The 21,276-nt window shown below is 41.3% G+C and overlaps 2 protein-coding genes and 1 long non-coding RNA gene across 4 annotated transcripts; all 3 read right to left on the bottom strand.

The window, feature by feature from the left end:
* Positions 1-3,305: 3,305 nt before the first annotated feature.
* ghdc (GH3 domain containing) lies at positions 3,306-7,944 on the bottom strand. Of its 2 annotated transcripts, none has more exons than XM_067244674.1 (11): positions 7,791-7,944; positions 7,243-7,542; positions 6,721-6,914; positions 6,411-6,605; positions 5,936-6,055; positions 5,503-5,800; positions 5,230-5,419; positions 5,055-5,126; positions 4,795-4,928; positions 4,511-4,599; positions 3,306-3,950 (listed from the first exon to the last, which is right to left on the bottom strand). In XM_067244674.1, the coding sequence occupies exons 1-11, from the start codon at positions 7,873-7,875 to the stop codon at positions 3,729-3,731; spliced, it is 1,899 nt and encodes a 632-aa protein (XP_067100775.1). In that variant the 5' UTR covers positions 7,876-7,944; the 3' UTR covers positions 3,306-3,728. The 2 variants fall into 2 exon arrangements, with proteins under 2 accessions (XP_067100775.1, XP_067100776.1); XM_067244675.1 differs by having other exon boundaries at positions 7,715-7,906.
* A 581-nt stretch (positions 7,945-8,525) lies between these two features.
* LOC136950923 (uncharacterized) lies at positions 8,526-9,972 on the bottom strand. The gene is made up of 3 exons (XR_010877521.1): positions 9,718-9,972; positions 9,424-9,631; positions 8,526-9,266 (listed from the first exon to the last, which is right to left on the bottom strand). It is a non-coding gene; the product is annotated as an uncharacterized lncRNA (long non-coding RNA).
* Positions 9,973-10,192: 220 nt separating this feature from the next.
* On the bottom strand, positions 10,193-21,098 carry LOC136950270 (signal transducer and activator of transcription 5B-like). Its single transcript, XM_067244488.1, has 19 exons — positions 20,931-21,098; positions 19,699-19,835; positions 18,834-18,990; positions 18,097-18,186; positions 17,673-17,847; positions 17,251-17,381; positions 16,796-16,947; positions 16,286-16,441; positions 15,755-15,934; positions 15,411-15,498; positions 15,041-15,163; positions 14,823-14,915; positions 14,214-14,420; positions 13,674-13,768; positions 13,226-13,368; positions 12,872-13,027; positions 12,670-12,721; positions 12,454-12,561; positions 10,193-12,295 (listed from the first exon to the last, which is right to left on the bottom strand). Exons 2-19 carry the CDS (start codon positions 19,824-19,826, stop codon positions 12,172-12,174), a joined length of 2,358 nt encoding a protein of 785 aa, XP_067100589.1. The 5' UTR covers positions 19,827-19,835; positions 20,931-21,098; the 3' UTR covers positions 10,193-12,171.
* Between the last annotated feature and the right edge of the window lie 178 nt (positions 21,099-21,276).

Here is a 21,276-nt window from a genome sequence, read left to right on the forward strand (position 1 = left end):
CTGAGGTGTGCCCATTCAGGTAATATTGGTCTTGTTCTTCCTGTTGATGTAAACAGTCCTAGCAGCAAGTGTTCTTCTTGGTCCAATGCGCTTCACTCTGATGAATCCAAAATCTAGCTTTCTTTCATATTCTGTCTTTGTGTGTGCTTGTGCCCCCCCTTACTCCATTCTTCCCTTTTACCAAAATGCTGTGGCAGTTAGAACAGTTACATCTTCTTATGCTCTCTCACGCCGCTTCTCTCTCTCTCTTCTCTCTTCTCTCTTCTCTCCGCTCCCTCTTTCATCCACTCCTGCGAAGGCTCAGCCAATGAGAATCGTTGCTCACACTATAGAAACCTGTATTCTTCTGGGAGATGGAGAGAAGCAGTGGGACAGGAGGGAGAGAGAGAGAGAGAGAGAGAGAGAGAGAGAGAGAGAGAGAGAGAGAGAGAGAGAGAGAGAGAGAGAGAGAGAGAGAGAGAGAGAGAGAGAGAGAGAGAGAGAGAGAGAGAGAGAGAGAGAGAGAGAGAGAGAGAATAATATTCTTCTGCACTGGCTACACTCCATACTTCTACTATCAATTCAAAATAATATTGGTATCCCAAAGTATAATATACAGATTATTGCATGTATTACATGGTAATTACATTTAGTATCAAAAAATCCATACTTTTTGTATGATTATAAAATCTATTCGAAACAAAATCTGCATTGTTAATTTACAGTTTACATACTGTAAATGTTTTTTTTAAAACTGTCTAAATGACTCATAAAGGGTTCCCACACTCACACTAAAAAAGTTAAAGACAAAAAAAATTACTTGTCTACCAGTCAATTTGCACAACCGAATACAAAGCAATATCCTGGCAAATAAACGTTCCCTCGATTATAAGTTTTGAGGGATTCTTTCTTGAACTTGCCTGCAGAGATGATTGGTTTTCTGATGCCCCTAGCTTCATATCTTTGTCAGAGAATTAAGGGTCCAGAATGAAAGCTGCTGAGAACGGATTAAAAGGATAGATGACGAGATGTTTTAGTGAAGACTTTAGCAAAACTGACCCCAGATCTTAATTCACACTGACGCACAGACTGAACAGCTTAGTATCAGTGATAGTATTGTTACTGATACACATCAGAAGAATCTGATGCGTTTTTTTAAGAACCAACTTTATTAAACGTAATATTAGAAAATATTTTCTACATATTTTCATTAATTTATTATATCAAGTATTTTTTATTATAATAATAAATACAATAAATTATGATGTGTTAAAATTGGGCAAAAGCAAAAACAGTCTGCTCTTGGCACTTGCATTTACATTTAGTCATTTAGCACTTCAGATATCACAGAATAATACATCTGAACTAATACTTCTGAGGGAAAATGTATTAGCTTATCTTAATCTTTTATTCTAATTCTCATAATAACCAATTTTAATAATGATAATCAAGAACAGTATGTATATCGATTCTTAATCAGTTTCTCTCTGGTTTCAGGGCTAAGAATAAGGCAGACACTGGAGACCATGGGTCCACTACTTACTCATGTCAGACAGATGGGCAGAGCTGTGCAAGGGCACCGGGAAAGACTGTCAAGAGAGAGAGATGGGGGGAGAGAGAGATGAAGGGTGGGAGATATAGCAGTAAAGAGAGAGAGAGTGAAAAGGAGACACGGAGGGAGGGCGGGAAGGGATACAGGCTGTGGGCATATCGGCGGCCGATGGATCAGACAGCACCCAACGTCGCAGTGAGGCGGAACGCTGGAATGAGACAGTGAAAAGATGACCGACAGTATAAATACAGACAGGGAGAGAGAGAAGAGGAGGGATAGACCTAGAAAACATCCAAGCTACAGACATGGACTGAAAGAGCAATTGAGATGTGATTGATACAAAGGGGTAAATAACAAAAGAAAGAGACAGACACAACAGCAAAAAACGTGACAGGAAAGGAAAAAGAACATGGTAATTTGGAAGGAGATAGAATGTAAAGGGTAGACTGACAGAGACAAACAGAAAGCAGGATAGACAAAGAGAGTAAAAGAGTAATGTTCGTCTTCTCAGATACTATTTAATCCCTGGCAGCTATTCAGTTAAATCAATTTTTAATGGAGACTCATTGTCCTCCCTTCTTGTAGTTAATCCATCTCCCCTTGTCACAAATAAAGAGTGTAATCTATTATAGATTCCCCTCTTTCCCTTTCCACCCCCAGGTTAATGCCACATGCTGAAATAATTGTTATACAGTATGTGTAATTATTAGCGCAGATTAACTGCATTTCCCAAGGGTTCTTGGTGCCAACAATATCTAGGTTAGTTGAATATTGCCCAACATGTATGGCAAAAGGATAAAACATTTAGATGCTCATCACTTGTTTATACCTAAACAACCAGTGGTGAAGTCAAAAGTGTGTTCATGATGAGGATTCACAGGTGACTTTGGTATGCACCCCGAGTTTCAGCTGTCTTCGACTAATTCATTCAGAAGTTTCCGTCTCATAGTCGCCAGCTTCACTTGCTCCGACACGTTGGTTTGTTATTTCATAAGATAAAGCTTCTAATCAATAATCTTTGAACCTAGCCTAGACATCGACAGGTCACAGATACTTTACATGAAACATGTTGAAAAAGAGCTAACATGATGTAACATTCATGTTGTAATTAGTTGTAATTAATGTATATTAGTGTTTCTCAAGGGTTGTAAAAATAGGAAGGTCACCATGACAAACATACAGTACATGTCATGACTAACAACACAACAGAGGGGATAGAGATAAAAGGTATTGGTGAGGTACATTTAGGTTGTCATCTGTTCATAGTTTTTGTAATCACAGGAGAAAGTGAGAATACAGCAAGAGCTGTGTTCTTAGCAGAAATGGGACATTGCTAAAAATATGGGCCCATTTGGAACACAGGACTGCAGGCGAGTGGGATGTAACACACCAAAGCCTATAGACGTTAACAAAATTGTACACTAACTGTTTTGGACAGCTTTGCCTCTAATTACAATTTCCAGCATACTCAGATTAATATTAAATAATTGGCACTTGGCAGGCTCTTGGGATGAAATTTAAAGGGAACCTAGGACTGACTGGTTATTTACACCAATGCAAAACAGCTTGTATTGAGTGTTGTCAGAGATACATACATAGGCCTTCTCACCATGTTACTCCATAGAATTACATTGGAAAATGTATTTTCAATCAAGGGATGGAATGTGACAGATGAATCCAGATGATTGAATCAGAAGACTAATAATCATTAAGGCACTGGCGCCCTCTACTGTTAGGCAAGAATAGTTTTAAAGCATTGAAATAATAAATACTATTAAATATAATATTGCACTTTTATTGTGACATGGCATAGTTATACATACTTAGTTTATATTTGTCCGAGGTTCAATAAAATTAATCTGTTGCAAAAGCATCAACTCGCTCTCCAATGTTAAACCATAAGAATGTGCAAGCAAAAGCAATTTCCTAGTCTGAAGCCAATGTATAATTTTGTCTTCTTTATTGTCATGGAAATCAAATTCCTGAAGAAAGACTGCAGTGCAATGAACCTTTCTCTGCATTAAAACAGGGAAATACTGTTAAAATGAAAAGAAAAGGTTGATAAATTAGATCAGTTTTGATCACACTGAGTATTATAAATGACAGGCCTGTTCCATTACCACAAGCAATGTCTACGTTGCCTGGTGGACAAAGTCTTCAGTCCAATGAAATTCCCTCACAGCCTTTTAACAAACATTCAGGAAACGGTTTTCCCCAACAAGAAGTCAGCATACTCTTTCCTGCGCAGCAGACGATGCATTTTGAAGGTGTTTGGTGAGGTGTTGGAGAAGGACATCATCTGTTTGCGTAGCTCATTGAAAGCCCCCCCAGCCACCAGGTGTACCCTCATTGGACCGATGCTACCCTTGAGGCGGAACGACTTGTAGACAGCAGAGTCCTCCTGCAGACACTGGTCCAACTGGCGGAGAGGAGGGAGGACAAAGGTATGCGTTCAAGAAAGATGGTGGAATCAACTCCCCACCCCCGTCAGGGACACTGACTGTCTCCCCACCTTCAAGAAAAGGCTCAAGACGCACTTGTTCCAGGAGTACAACGGCACTTAGGAATTTCCACAGGTACACTCTTGCACTTTTGAGGTTCTTGCTGTTTAATTGTAACTTGTTTAACCACATGCTCTTATTGTTCTTCCCTTTGGGACTTATTTGGTTTCACAATGTATGCTTCATGTTTGGCTACCCGCAATGTTTGGGGCTATCTCGTTGTCATGATCAGTGACCTATGCACTTTTGCAAACTCTCTCTTGGAAGTTGCTTTGGATAAAAGCGTCTGCTAAATGCATAAATGTAAAATGTAATGTAAAGAGAAACATTATACCATTGCTTATAACATTGTGGTCATCATTAACTCACAGTACAATTGAATAAAAGTTGGTACTAATTTGAATTGTAGCCCATTTTATCTTATCCCTCTACTGTTCTGCAACGAGCCTCCTAAACAATCCTCACTGTGGTTCTGTACCTTGTAACGCTGCTCCTCTGAAATGTTCCTGACTCCCTTCAGCTCTACAAAGACCTGATAGTGAGGGTCTGAGCCTCCAGATGAGTCACCTGGAACAAAACACCACAAATTCAATTTGTGGTGTTCACAAATACAAATAGTATTTTTAGTTGCATTTGTTGTCGCAACGAGCAATTTCTCTTCGGGGATCAATAAAGTGTCACTCCACTCTCAAAATTTACATACAGTACATGCAACGTGACTACTTTTGAAACATAAGTAGAGCCATGAGAAGGGAGTGTTACCCAGAAGGCCGCTCTCAGCACAGCTGTAGTCCAGCAGCTTCGCTCCGGGCCACTGTTCCACGGCTTTCTTTAGAGCGCCCAAAAACACGGCCTCCGATATCTTCTCCCCTCGTACGCTCAGCATCTGACCGCGTCTGTGAAGAAGGGAACACGCAAACATACGTTATAAAGGCCCTAACATATACACGTTTAAATACACACCACATTGGACTTGTGTGAGAATGTGTATTGCACTGAATGTTTTTAAGTTTGTTGTATACCTGTATTTAAATTCCACAACAGGACACTGGTTGTGGAACCCAACCACTTTCACAATGTCTCCGATACGATATCTGAAAAACAGAGAAAGACAATGTTCTTACTCCCTTCAACCTGCCAGAGGAAGCATGTAGTTCTTGTACACCACACATTTAAACTACATGCTTTTCTTTTTACCTAAAGAGACCCGAAGCATTGGTAACGACCAACTCATAGTTGTGTCCCTCCTCCACCTGGTCCATAAGGAGTGTTTTGGGCTGTTCCTGGTCCAGGTTGGCTTCAGGCAAGAACTCACAGAACATTGAGCGAGGACACAGCAGATAACGCCTGTGCTGTTCCTCAGGCCACAGGTTCACCCCGATGAGACCTGCAGAGGCGGACATACAGGAAATGAGATTATTCTCCATTAATACTCTGTGTGTAATCTGTACAAACACAAATACACCTTACCCTCAGTGGCAGCATAGAAGGGTGAGTAGAATGGCACTCCCTGACAGTAGTGATCTCTCAGCATCTCTCCATATATCTGGTTGGAGCCTGAGTCCACAGTCAAGACCAGGTTAAGCTGGGGCCAGAGGCGCTTGGCAATGCCCAGAAACCCTTGATGGAACTGGGCCCGGAGCTCGGACGCCCTCCCTGGGTCTGGTTTCATCAGACTCTCCAGGCTGGTTCGCACAGCAGATTCCAGGGCCAACTTCTGGCTGATATGACCCAGCTCAATGTCCTCCACCAACTCCTGCCAGCAATCCTAGAAGGAACAGCCATTGATATAGTCATGGATTGTAGGTGGGTTTCCTAACATATTACTCGAGAGTACTTGGATACAGAAATAATTATGAATATGAAGAACCTAACACACACTGGTTCTCACTGTCACACCTACCTGCAGGGCACTGAAGGCGTAGAAGACTGTAGAGGCAAAGTTTGACTCAAGAGTGCCCACACTTGGGTCTTTGAGGGCAAACAGAAGATGCAAGTAAAGGGTGTCTTTCTCACTGGGCACCTGGAAAAAAGATTGGCAGGACATCTACATCAATATCAATGTCAACTTGGGGACCTGGATCCACTTGGCATTTCTTTAGAAAACAATACAGATTATTTTAATTTGTTTTCAACAAAGCACATTTTTAAGTGCTTCAAAAAGCACAGAAGAGTGCTCTGCAAGCGCTCTGGCAAGGTGCTTGCCAGAGCGCTTTTTTCCCACTTTGGAGCAGCCAGACAAATTTCTGGAACCATGAAACATAAAAGAGGTCTGAAAAAGTGGAAGTTAGTATATATCTTTTTACTATTGTCACTAACCCAGGCATAGCAAGCAGGGTAAAACAAAAAGGAACCTCAGGTTATTGTATTAATCCTACTTGAAAGGCAGGTGCTGGGGTGGTGTAGAGGTTGAGCATGTGACGTGAGGAGGCTGGGGTGGAGGAGTTAGGTCCGATGGGTATCCCTGCCTCTGACTGACGAAACGTTGGTGTGTAAAAGAGCTTTGTGGTGCGCTGGAGGCTCTCACTGGCAGGGAACGCTCCCCACATGGCATCCAGACAGACTGCGACACCCTAGCCCAGAGACATGAGGGACAAATACAAACCTGCACACAGCCACAGTAGAACTAGCAAATGGCAAGGACTGTTTTTTGTATAAATCAGAGATATTATTCAATTGTACACTGACCCGTAAGAACTCAGTGTTGGTGTCCTTCGTGCTCAGTAGCATGGCACTGGCTCCTGATGTACCGGAGGTCAAGGCAAGAATCAGAGGTTTATCAGCAATGATGACCTTGTCCTCACCCAGGGCGATGCGTTTTACCAGCTCTCTGTAGTGCTCGTAGGTCGTTACAGGATGCCGCAAGCAAAACGTTTCACAATCTAAGAAAGAATAAATGCAAAAAACATTTTGACAAATCCTGATACTAACATGTGTCCCGGCTGTGAATTCTGGTAAAAGTTTTTCTGGAAATGTGTAGGCTATTATTTGACTCCCTTGTAAAGTATATTTTCACCTCAACAAAATGTATATAGGTACGGTATTGTACTGGCTTACACCTACGTACTCATTCATTAGCAACCTTTTCAAAGCTAAGAGACATTATAAATAGCTCATGAATATGTGTGTGTCATAGTGTTCAGTGCATAGTGTTCATGCATGTTTTTGCAGGTAAATGAAACAGTTACAATGTTCAAGAGGTCCTTTTACCTTTGATTGAACTGAAATCATACTGCTTTCCATAATATGTCTGCGCGTTCTTACGCAAGCGCTTCAGTAGAGTTTCCTCTTGGACTTGCCGTACATTCAGTGTGTCGGCTTCTAGTTGACTTCTTTGCCGCTTTCCAAGCCAACCAACGAACTTCACTGCAAAATACTGGCTGAGCAAACTACTTAATGTTCGGTTTTGTCCTTTAATTTTGGAGCTGATGTCTCGCCAAAGGAGCGTCATTCCACCAATAGAAAGGATGCCAAGCGTACTCGCTAAAGGACTCGGCATGCTCAGGAGCTCTGTTACACAAGGATGTAAACATTTGAATCGGTCAGTTGAGGGCACTGTTGAGCAAAACAACAACTTGGACAAACCTGTTAAACATAACATAAAATATTTTATTAAATAATGAAACGTATTTGCCAAATGTTTTTACTCTAATTATGGACTTGGATTAGCGATATTATTCACCATAGTTTAAGGAATAGTGTCACGAACAGGTTGTAGCCAAACAGGCTATGATGTGATGTTCGTCATTGTTGCCTACCCTGAGTTTTTCCAATAGCAATAACAATGGAGACAATTACAAAGACGAGTGCGGAGAGAATGCTTTTTTGGCGTTGAGTAACCATTGTCTAACTTCCCTCCCGTTTTAAGTGTCTATCTTGTTGGAAAAAATAAGCGTCGAACTGAGTGCATCATTTCCGTAATTATGTCTGATGCTACAGTATCACGCCCCACGCCCATACAACGTGCAATGCGATTGGACCAGCACGAGACGACGTACTAATTTGACTTCGCATCAGAAATCAAGCATTTTCTCACGAAGCAACTAAATGTACATCACAAGTGAGCAACAACATATGAGGGGCCGTTTAGGAAATAATTCAGTCCTTACAGAAACACATAAGAAACTTTCACACATTCATACTACTGAAAACTCACATCCACATATGGGAAATGCTCGCATATGAAACTTGAATGTGAAATGTTTATGCACGCATTCATACTACTAAAAACTCACATCCACATTATGTGAAATGCTTGAATCGACACATATGAAAAGCATTCACGTGAAATGTTTACACACATTCATACTACTGAACATTTACATACATATTCATATGAAATGCTGGCACAGACGCATGTGAAACACATTCACACTCGAATATGAAACGCTCAAGTCTCATAAAGATGAGTAAGAAGCTTTGAGAATGTAAGTGTGAAAAAACTTTCACTATATCCGGAAGGCATTTCAGTATATCCGGTGTTTTTCATTTTTCCTTTTCCTTGCAAAAATACAATAAAACAATCAGTATATCCGGAAGTCAGTACAGCATATTTGGAAGACATTTCAGTATATCCGGAGGGGAGGAGAGGTGGGTAGGAGGAGAGTTATCAAGTTATCTTTATCAAGTTCATCAATGATGAAAACTTTTTCCATTACTCATAGTCATCTATAACCACTATCTAACAATTTATTCATTATCTAATATAAGAGTAAAGTACATAGTAAAGGCTGATTCATACTCATCAACTACATCCTCATACCCCCCTAGCCAGTAACTACAGTGAAAACAAGGTTTACAAATTACATAAGGAAAACTGTAATCTAGCCCATATACAGCAGTGATATCAGCCTAACTTAACTGCCACCACATAAACAAACACACCTTTATGATTATACTCAGTTTTAAACTCAATTATGTGGAACCACAGGGCTTTCAGAATGTCCTGTATTATGTTCTCACGACCCAGAAAAATGGTGTTCTGTAGCTTGTAGTCCCAATCCATCTTGACTCCAACCATCACCAATGTCCCCCATGGGCGGAGTAAGGATGTCACATTATTCAAAGCTTGAACATGCATTATTGGGTCATCACAAACAGGATCAAAACACAAGCTGGTTATTACACAGTCTGCATATCCTACTGTGATGGGTTCGAAGGGGTTCTCCAGGTGAAGGTCACTCTTCAGTATTTTCACTTTCTGTCTCAGCTGCTGTTCGACATGGGCTGGGGTCCTAGTTTAATCAACAATGGACATTTCCAAGATAAAAAAATTCTTCCTGTACAAATTCATTGATCAACATTAGCCAATGTATTAGTATTTGAGCACATTATATCATGATAAATTCACGAAATCTCTGAACTTGTTACATTAGCATATACTAGGCCTACCTTGTTGCTTCCAATTTGTGCACATATTGGATTGCTGAGCTTAAGTTGAAATGTCCAGCTTCTTTGTTAATCCATTTCTCAATTGTTTGACAATTATGGTTTGTAAATTCAGTAACAATAATGTCCTCAAAGTAAGAGCTGGCACTTATCACACTGTGTAAGGTAGGTCCTGTTCCAATGTCAATCAGTGTTTCGCCACTGTATTCTCCTAGAAATAATACAGCTTTGGTCAGTGGGTCCAACTGAAAGTACATGACACATTTAAAGATAACCCTTTACAAATTGGACACTCACCAGTTGAGAAGGTTTTGCTCAGGTATTTCAACATTTCATCAGAGTAGAAAGGCTCCAGTTGTTCTTGACAATCAAATGGTATGTTACACTGATTCAATTCATCAAAGGTTTCATGGAAGGCAGACTGCTGGAGCGTACATAAAATCAACTCATTTAAAGATAGAAAATATAACTGTATAAGCACTAACTTTTTCATCTCTAAGCCGAGACCCAGTGTTTTGTAGATAAAGTAATTTGTCTGTCAGCAGCAGTAATATTAATATAGGTTGTTTGGACAACAGGTGAAATGAAAGTAAAAGTAAAGGCTGGTCACGTGAGCTGATCTAACATTTACAATACATTATTCATTTCCTGTACTATACAAACAGATGCCAAGGCTCCCTGAGTTGTGACAAATAACACTGAAATAGTTGAATAATTCTTATTAGTATTACAAGTATTGAGTGACAAACCACACTTAACATTTTTCCTTTTTTAGAAAACGTTTAATTCCATTATCCCCTCCCCAAACATTAATGAACTTTTTGTATAAGTAACATGTAACGAGATCAAACAAGGGACATTTTCTAACAGCTCTTCAGAATAAAAACAATAAGATCACACAAAATATAAGACACTAAGATTTGAGATAAGATATGTTCACAGAAAGAGAACCCCATGAAGTACCCTACCTGTGAAATATCTCAACAAGACCAATATGATAAATTGTCAATAGCAATGAATAAACCAGTTGTGCATTTCTTAGTAAACATTTTGTTCTGTTTCCATTTAAAATACAAATTAAAATATTGGTAATAACTGTAATTCACTACCTTGTTGGTAGTCACTAACTAGTGCTGTGCTGGGGTTAACTAAATACAGATTTTCCTGAGACACATTGGAGCCAATAATGATTGACAGGGTGGATATGACTTGAAGGGCAAGATACTGGCTATCTGTTTTAATCCAACAAGAGATTACTGCAGAGCATGATTTATCATCTCTAGGTTGGTATATTAGTGTTGCCCCTTGACAATCAATACTGTCTTAAGGCACAGGTTGAGAATACAATAAACTTTAAGGCTGACTAAGGTCTTCAATACAAGATGATGGGTGCGTACCAGAATAGAGGTTGTGGATAGCTGGGTCAGTTTACCATTATTATCTCTGAGCAGTTTTTTTTTGTTGAGAATTACTTGTCTGATGACTACTTTTTGAATTAACAAGTACAAAAAGCCAGTAACTGATGCAAGTTTAGTGTGGTAAGAAGCAGAGGTATTAACTGTAAGGACTTTTTGGTGAAGCTAGTTAAATCCACATTCAAGGCAGACTATACACGTACAAGGCATATAATGTAGAGTACACATTTCGCATAACTTTTCATATCAAGGGTCCCATTTGACAACAGAAGGGGCTCAGATGTCAATTAAAAAATATTAAATGAAATAATTAGCGGCTAAGTTTTAGAATCCCTTAATTGTATTTATACAAAAAGTGGGCGATTACATTGTTAATACTGACCCAATAGTAGAATTGGATATTGCTATTTTGTCCTGTTACAAAGTAAGCCACCTTTTATCAAGGCCAAAATATTACCCAAGAATTGTTATAGCAAGCAAATAAATGAATGCTGGTTAGACATACCAATTAAGCCATCATCAAGATACAAGCCAGAGTAGCAAGTATTGCAGTAACAATATGACATTCTATACATCTATATTTCTTTATCAGTACTGCATCCCCTTACCTTTACCGTTCTATTAATTCATTTTCTGTATATTCTTTATCAGGTACAACAGAATATTTCAATAATTGTATTACTATCTATTAGTCACATTGACAGAGAATATTTCACAAAAACAATATAAATCAAGGGGCCATGGAGTTGCTGGAGGTTGCAACATGTTTATTTAAGGTATTTACTACTTTTGTTTAGCTAATTATAATCTTTCTCTGTTTTGTAAAAATTCAGGCCGAACCTAATAAGTTTGTGCTTTAAAAAGAACGTTTTCATATTTTCACATCCAGCCCACAACTAACCAGGAGCAGCTGTCTTGATGCCAGGCCAGCACAACACACTAAGTATACACAATAGGTGATCTCACTTACCTTTTGAAAAGTGTGATAAATGCTAGTGTTAGCTGTACATTAAAATACACAACGCTGTTGGCTACTTTTTATAAGCTGATAAAGATATAAGGTAAGACAGAAATAGCTAACTTCAATTATAACTTAATTTGGATTGGCTATGCATTCTAAATATATTATTGGAAAACCAAACCATGTTTACATTTAGAGCAAAACTCTGCAATAAAATTTGACCTGGTTTAGTAAAATGCTGGTATTACTTAACTTAGGTTGGTGAGAATAAGGTCTGAGCATGATTTTCCTTTGGTTTTAAAAACTGTTATTTACGGGTGCTTGGCTCTTATTAGGGTGCTGGTTTAGAGGGTTAAAAGGTCAGGGGTTTAAAGGTCACGACTGCTGGCTGCTCCACTGATCAGCCATTGGTTGTCTCAGGAGTTCCTCTACATGTCGAGCCACGTCCATGCTGTCCTCCAGGTCAAACTCACCATCAGCATCCAGCATCGGGTCATTTCTGTAGCCATGAGATGGAAAGAATTTTACGGAACGGCAGGCATGTGTCTTCTCTACAAAATGCAAATGAAATGACTTATTTAAACACACCTTTTGCAACTTCAGGATGCTTCACTTACTGTACATGAGTATGTATGACATGTCATGTCTGGCACTCACATGGAAGGGTAGATGCCAAAGTTGCTGGGAGGTCCCACAGAAGGGGAAGCTGCCTGGTCCATGTATGTTGGGTTTCCATCAGGTGGCTCGGGGTTAGGTGTGGTAAACCTATATAGTACAGTACAATTATATATACAATTGTGTGAACATTATTGAACATTTCACACCATTCAGAGATATCAAGAGGGGAGTTTTACAAGTGAGTGAGTTACTTACTCTGGCACAACTTGCTTGATCTGTGGTTTAACATAGCCGTCCACTGCTTTTGCTGTGAGAGACAAGCAAATATACTTGAAATTGAAATTTGGCAAGGTGTTTTACTCCAAAGTGATATTTTACTTCTGCCTGTGTAATGTTAGGTATGACAGCAGTTGCCATAAAAAGCTGCCAGAGAACTGAGGAGAGTAGGTTTGCGTACAGAGGGGAGGGGTGTAGTACTTCGAGAAGACCTCATCCTTGGCCCTATCAGGGTAGAGGTACAGAAGGTGGTTGAGGTCACTGATGCGGTCGGCGAGTGAGCGTATGGAGAAGTCCTTGGTGGTGTAAGGCATAAGGTTCCACACTAACCGCTCCCCTTGTAAATTGATGGATAATGGAAAAACAATTAAACAGCGTATTGAAGGGAAAAGGCTCAACTGAAAATGTACAAAATGTCTACAGTTGAAAGAAGCTTTAGCATTTCTACTTCAAACATAATTTGTTTTGATAGAGGTAATTATTATTTTCGATGCCCTTTATGTTTCTGGTTGTCATTTCAGAGCCATCGCAATACCTGCTTTGTTGGGGTTTTCTGCCACCCAGGCAATTGTGATACCTCCGATCTCAGAATCACTGAAGCGCAGTAGGAAGGTGCCGTTCGGTTTGGACATCAGCATATCCTGGGCTTGCTGCTTGTTCACAAAGCCCAGGATTGCCCTGTCAAACACAAAAACACACACATTTAAATATTCATTTATTGTCCATTACATACTGATATCATTGCTTTAGATAAGGGCTCACAAACAGCATACACCCATGAAATACATTATATCACATTAAAACACAAACAAACCATAAAATAACTAAGAAATCCATAAAATAAAGTGCTCCATCAGGGAAAGACAGTTGTATTCTGTTTTAAAAGGATATTGCAAAGGGTAGTTTTTTCTGTTCTCATTTTTTCCATAGGTGCAAAATTAACCAATGAAACGTCAAGGTTTTCAGCTTGATTTTTTGCTCACCCGTCATTCCAATGAGGCTTCAGATGTTTCTTCATGAGCTCCATGACTCCATCAAACCACTGCCAGAAGGTGAAGTTTCGTCCAGGCAAACTCTCCTGTGAAGCAGCTCATTTCTTAATTTGACAGCAGTGTTACTGTGTATTACATTTACATTACATTTACATTTAGTCATTTAGCAGACGCTCTTATCCAGAGCGACTTACAGTAAGTACAGGGACATTCCCCCGAGGCAAGTAGGGTGAAGTGCCTTGCCCAAGGACACAACGTCATTTGGCACGGCTGGGAATCGAACTGGCAACCTTCAGATTACTAGCCCGACTCCCTCACCGCTCAGCCACCTGACTCCCTGTGTATACTGCGGTGTGACATGCATGCATCTGTGATCATCCCATTGAATTACACCAGGATATTGTCACAAGTAAAAAACATTAAAGTAATGTTACTGAATGGTCAATTCATTAGTCTGCTTGTACCGGCCCCAGGGACATGGTCACATCACTGGGAAGCTATCAAACCATTTAAGGTCGAATCATCCCTTACCCGGTTGAACTGCGCCCAGGACATGGTCATGCTGCGGTAGTCGTCAGGGTTGTTGCTGGTGCTACTGAAGGCCTTCTGCCCCAAGAACACCAGGTTGTCCTCTGACAGACCGCGTCCGCTGTGCATTTCCGCCTTATATTTCATGTCTAGTGCTTCACACAGCTGGGGCCACAGAACCTTGTCAGGTACTATGAAGGGGACCCTGCCCTGAGGGAGAAGGGTTGTTTTACTTCAGTCTTTTTGCACATCTTGATATTGCTCAGTTACATTTTTGTTCCCCAGCAACACTTAGGTGGACCACTTAGGATGGGTGAGTGGAGATCATTTAAGATGGCATTAAAAGAGGAAGGTGGATAAGTGAGTTGGAATGAGAGGGTGAAAGTTTAGTCTGTGAAAATTATTAAAAGAATAACAGAAATTATTTGGAGTGCAATGGAGGTCATTTAAAACAGACAAATTGTTCCAAGCCTATACAATGGATTAAACAAGCCTTGTAAGTTTAAATAGATCAGATAACAAACCAAAAAAATATTATCAGGCACTGAAATGTGATACCAGTCAAATATGCAAACATTTATGCAAAGGAACTTCTAGCACCCAATAACTCACTGGTTCGGCAAACGCATTGTCCCAGAGGACTGTAGCCGTGGCGTTGTTGTCTTGACTACCGTGAACAATAACCACCACGGGGAGCGATAATGTCTAGATCAGAAAAAAAAAAAAGATAAAGATATATCATAAGGAATTCATGTACTACAACAGACAACTCACTGAAGAATAGAAGTCCACATAAAAAATTAAATGTAAATTGAATCTTTGCCTTTTACCTTTACATGAAAAACAAGCTCATTGCCCCCAACGCTGAATTGTGACTCAAACAGGACTGTGAACTTCTCCTCTGTGACTGACTCTGTACCACGACGGTCAGACCGCTTGATCCTCTTCAGGGACTGCAGCGCATCACAGCAAGTAAAGGTTAGCTGTACATTGCTAAGTTTTAACAGTGACCTTAAGGTCAAACACAACATTATTTACCGAATAACCACAGAAACCACAACTTAAAACCACATTCTTATGGTTCTTATGGTTCTCTTATCAAATCAAATGGGCTTTTGGGTCAAATACAGTACATCATTATGTCAAAAGCCCTACAGGGTACCAGAGGGGTGCCCTTACTGGTGTGTCTAAACCACCTACCATGTTCCTGAAGTGTGCACTGAGGGTTCCAGTGGTCTGGTGGTACTCCATTACACAGTTGTTGTTGAGGATTTCTCCACTGCTATCACTGTACAGAGAAAAAGGGATTGCCCAACAACTCAGCAATGTTGAACCAAACACAACCTCAACTTGGCCCACCCACTGGGACTCTAGGTCACTAAACGTCTGTGTGGTGTACCCTAGGGTAGAAGTAATAGCCATCCGTTTTTTAGCGCACGTTTATTTCTCGTGTACGTGTCAGAGTATGTGCACACCTTTGTGAGCAGGTGAATGTATTAGAGTGTGGAGTATTCATGCACGTATGTGCGCGTGCAGATCCTTACTTCCTGGTGCTCTCATTCTTGAGAAGAGCTTTGGCCTGCTGCTCGCTGACGATAACAGCCTTGACCTGGGGAGGGTTCATGTGGACATTGAGTTTTCCGCCCACCAGCAGACGCACCGTGGCAGCAAACTTCGTCTGAGTCTTCAGCACCTGAGGAGGCTGCTTCTCAATGATGAATGTGCTGGAGGGTGGGAGAGAAAGAGAGGGGGGGAGGGGTGGAGGGAGGGAGGGGGGGGGAGAGGACAAGGTGAGGAGCAGGAGGACATGAAGGAACAGATGGAACGAGCGGGGAGTGAGAGGATAAAGGAAGAAGGGGGTAAACGTAGGGAAATAGAGACATGGAGATAGACAAGAGATAGATAGACATGAATAGTCAAGTGGTTGAGAATGCGAGAAATCCAGAGAGACAGGATGTACAACGTAGAGCTCATATATAAAAGCTTGTGACCTATAGATAAGAGATGACAGTATGAGAGGGTTATTTACAATTTACAGTACAGCAGCAAGACAAAGAAATGATTGTGCTCCTAACCTGGTGACCAGAGCAGAGATGATGTCTGTGATGTCACCATTGAGCTTGGTGAGGAGCTCTTCGATGGGGCCGGGCAGAGGAAGCTGCTGAGTCAGATGCTCAGCCCTCCTGAGCTGCTGGCGGTTCTGCCATATCAGGTCGGCCAGCTTCTCACACCTCGGGGGAGAAAGTCAGCCATTTAAGTAAGACCTTTAACCGTGAGACAATTTACTGCTTTCATTATCACCCAAGTGAAACAAAACGTTGACAAGATGATCTACACACATAAATGCAGATGCCAACGGGACCAGGACAATGTTGAGGTCTGAGGATATCTGTGAACGTTTGTATGCGTGTGTGCGTGTGCCTGCGTGCGTCTGTGTGTGTGCGTGTGCATGCGTGAGTCTGTGTGTGTGTGTGCATGCGTGCGTCTGTGTGTGTGCGTGTGCATGCGTGAGTCTGTGTGTGTGCATGCGTGCGTGTGCATGCGTGCGTGTGCATGCGCGCGTGTGCATGCGTGCGTGTGCTGACCAGGACTGCAGGACATCCAAGCCTCCTTCAGGTGGCCCCCCGTTGCCTGCCAGCTGCTGGCGTCTTTTCCACTGGATCAACTCCTCGTCCAGGATCAACGTCTGCTGTTTCCTGAGCAGGGTCAGGCTCTGCTGGTGTTTCTCTGCTAGGTCCTGCAGGCCACATAAACACACACACTGTTATCTCATTGTTATGTGTACACACACAATAATATATACACAAAATATTAAGCTACCTGCACTATCAGAACCAAAATATCAGTTGTATTGAATGATAAGGATATCTTCGTTGGAAATCTACTTGTATGTGGGTCTTTAACAGACAAGATCTTACAGTGTGTGATACTAGTGTGTTTTACTACAGTTTACGTCTCTTTTTATGCCCACTACGTGCTGTCTGTAGTTTGACACGTGTACGTGTGTGCCCGTCTGTAGACTAGCCTACGTGCTACGCACCAGTCTGTATTTCTGCAGAGTGTTGGCCTCTCGGGTAAGCCAGGCTTCCACAGTGGCTCTCTTGCTCTGAAGGGTCGTCTCTCTCTGGGTCCTCTCAGCTGGAGGCAGGGACGCCAGGCTACTTATTTGGGCTAATGGGGGATGGGGAAGACCATGGAAGAGTTTCATGAGTTACACACACTCATCAAGCTTGTTTTATAGTACATGCGGTGAACACAGAGAGTTGTCGATGCAGAGATGCATTTGTGCACCAGGTCGAGTCTGTCAATTGAAAAATCATTTTCATATCAGATCAAAAATATGCGAGTACCCGGTCCTTCGTGTTGCATCATTCAAAGTGTTTTGTCAATGTTTGTTTTTTTTTCCAGATCAGCCGTTTTCGAATTAAGAAAAGCATTAAAGAGCTGCAACATGGTTCTAACCCTGGATGCGCAGGTTCTCCTGGTACTGTATTATGAAGTACTCCTGGTTGTTCTGCAGCTTGCGCAGCTCGTTCTCCGTCTCCTGCGAGGACACCCGCAGCACTTCAAACGCCTGGTTGATTTGCTGGTGACGCTGTGATAGGCTGTCCATGGCCCCGCCTCCTGCGCAGTTTGCCTGTAAATGAGAAGGCGTGAAAGCAGGCAAAACCAGAACTTTGAGGGGTCATAACTGCAAACAGTCGTGCAAACATTATTTTAGTCATTCTTCTCTTAAATTTTTTTGTAAAACAGTGCTTACATATGAAGAATGGAAAAAAAATCGGTTAACAAACCCATTTGCCAACATTGGTATTTAGAAAAAATAAAACGTTGGCAACTCATTACAGCCTCTTCAGTCAAGATGGCTTTCCAGTCTCTTACTTACATTAGTAGCTTCTTGCACCAGTCTTTGCTCCGAGTGGAGGATGTGCTTGATACAGCGCACCAGTTCCAAAGGACAGCGGTCGTATGTGCTCTGTAGAGATAGGATGAGACAAACACCACACACATCACCCCATGTGTGCGCATGCGTGCGGCTGGAACACACCACTGATCCCATGAGGATGCGTATAAGGTTGAGCACTTGCCCTAACAGGCACCCCTGTAACTCAATCAGATTAATCAGCTCTTCCAAATCAGTTACATGGACCGGCTTCTGTACTGGCGCCATGCTGAGGAGTGACAATGCCAGAGTCTGTTTTAACTATTCCCTACAGTGTGTTCCCTCACTATCCTGACTGCTCTCATGGTCTGGGTATGTAAACCCCTATAGCATGGTGATGGAAGATATGAGGGCTTGCAGAGTTTTGAATCGCAAGACATTAATCACAATTGGCAAGTCACAATGCTACTCTACCAGATGAACCAGTTCACTTCATCACTAGTTTGAACCATTACTGACCACATAATTTCTGTTGGTAACAGGCCAACACAATTCCCTTTATTACCCGAAAGGAAAACCACATGTTCATGTAACTTTAGGAGCAGTTATAGAAGAAGTCATAAAATAAGAAATAAAAACAAACACAACACACCTAGAATATATATAAAACACCATAAACGAATATCAAAACAAATCAATCCAACCCAGTTCTAATTTGTGCAGAGTACGTGTTCTCATACCTTGAACTGGTTTGCGTAGTGTCCCAGTTTGATCTTGAGCAGGAAGCCGTCCTCTCCTACCTGGTGCTCGGCCTTCCTCTGCAGCTCCTGGACCAGGCTGTCTAACAGACGCTTAGCCTTGAGCTCTTCCTGAGGGTTCTCCAGCTCCACAGAGTCCCTGGGGAAAAGGCGAGTGAGAGTTTAAAAAAGAGAAGGAGAGATAGAGAGAGATAGAGAGAGATAGAGAGATAGATAGAGAGATAGATAGAGATAGAGAGAGAGCTTTCATTCACAAACACAATGAAGACACCCCCAAGCAGCAGCAATGAACAGAATTGAAACTACAGGATGCAGTGTTCAGGAGTCAGGTGGCTGAGCGGTTAGGGAATCGGGCTAGTAATCCGAAGGTTGCCAGTTCGATTCCTGGTCATGCCAACTGACGTTGTGTCCTTGGGCAAGGCACTTCACCCTACTTGCCACGGGGGAATGTCCCTGTACTTACTGTAAGTCGCTCTGGATAAGAGCGTCTGCTAAATGATTAAATGTAATGGAAATGTTTTTATTCAGGCATTTTGTAAGTAACTAACTTAAGTATGCATTTCTTATCTCTCCAGGTATACGACGTCCTGCAGGTACATTACATTTACAATTATTCATTTAGCAGACACTTTTATCCAAAGCGACTTCCAAGAGAGAGCTTTACAAAATAGCATAGGTCACTGATCATAACAACGAAATAGCCCCAAAACATTGCGAGTAGCCAAACATGAAGCATACATTGTGAAAAGCAAATAAGTGCCAATGGGGAGAACCATAAGAGCATGCAGTTAAACAAGTTACAAATTAAACAACATGAAACATCACGTGTTTAGAAGCCTGTACACACCAGAGTTGGCTTTCAATCCACTGGGCAAGGTAGTGGCGGACTTCTATGGGGAAATGCTGGCCGTAGAGAGACTGCATCTGGTGCAAGGCCTCCCCTTGCAGCTGCTGGGCCTGGATCCACACCGCCATCCTAAGGCCCTTGTGTGTGAGAGAACCAAAAGGCAAAAATAAACAAAAGCGTGTAAAGACGACAATAATGTGTTGGAAAGACACAGGAAGAACAGAAGGTAGCTACTGGTATGTCCAGCAAAAACAAACTGTTGGAAAGCTTCATGTTGAATGAACTTCTGCTGACTGGCAAATCCTTCATCAAGACATATCCATAACTCCAAGCCTTTGTTAACATGTCTCTGAGAAACTCTGCCCCAATTTCAAATACATTTCTTACATGTGTGCAAACCCTTTATGTTTATGAACCTTATGGTTATGTTTATAATCATTTTTAGATAAAAAATGGGGGCCCTGTACACTATTTCCAGACTCTTTTTCTGTAGGCTATAGTAATAGTTCAAATAATTAGCAAGCTGTGATATACAGTGATTTTTTTATGCTGGTAGTTAAACTTTCAAAACTAAATCATTTTATATCTACAATTTTATTTCAGCCTGAACGAAAAATAGGGTAAACAAATTAAAAGGTTGCCGTTAGTCGCTAGTTTTGTGTAATAATTTGTGTTTCACTACCAACTTGTAATGCTAAAAACACAATCCCAAACACACCTGTTTACCAAGTCTCTTAGTAAAACAGTTAACCTACATACAATTAGTGTGTCAGAAGCCAGGTGACATGATCGGCCATAACTTCTCTGTGCTGTGGTTCTCGAAGAATGTGCATACTTCTCTGATGTCACCATGCTAGCGATAGCCATTGCCACCTGGCTAACACTATAGCTAATGACAAGCTATTTAAAATTGCATCCAAAAGCGACGAGTTCATAAAACAAGAAGTACACCAAGCTGGTCTAATACGACAGTCTTAAAAAACGAATGTCAATATTAGTTCAAAGTAAATTATCCCAAAAATTTAACGTTGTTTTAGCTAAGTTTACTAGCTAGCTAGCTTGCGTATTAGCTAGTTAGCTGGCAAGCTAGCTCGAGTGAGAAAACAAGAAATATAGGCTTCGCTGTGCGTTGACTGTAATGCGCTGTTTAAATTAGTTTTTCAAAGTGCAACTACTAGATGCGTACATGAAAGCGGAAACCAATGTAGGTGTTAATTTTAACATATCACATACCGTTTCAAGACAGCAAACCGATCGTGGACGCACAGAGAAAATGCACGTCCAACAGTCAATGTTGTTTTACTGTCATAGCTCGCTATCTCGCCCCAACTGTTGACAGGTTTTCCTTGCACTGTCGGTGTAGTAAACAGACCAGCTGTTGCTGCTAGCAAGACATGCAACCACCTACTTCCGGGCTACCTCGGCTACCCTATGCAGAATTCTCCCTCTTCCCCACCCTGACACACACGTCAATGTCTAGAAAGAGGCATGTGTCTAAAGGCATATACAATTGAGAAAGATACTGACAGTCATAAATGAAAGGAAATTCTTCAAATCCGTTCTCTGCTTTCAAGGAAA

The sequence above is a fragment of the Osmerus mordax genome, chromosome 10 (genome assembly GCF_038355195.1).
Source record: "Osmerus mordax isolate fOsmMor3 chromosome 10, fOsmMor3.pri, whole genome shotgun sequence".
NCBI lineage: Eukaryota > Metazoa > Chordata > Actinopteri > Osmeriformes > Osmeridae > Osmerus > Osmerus mordax.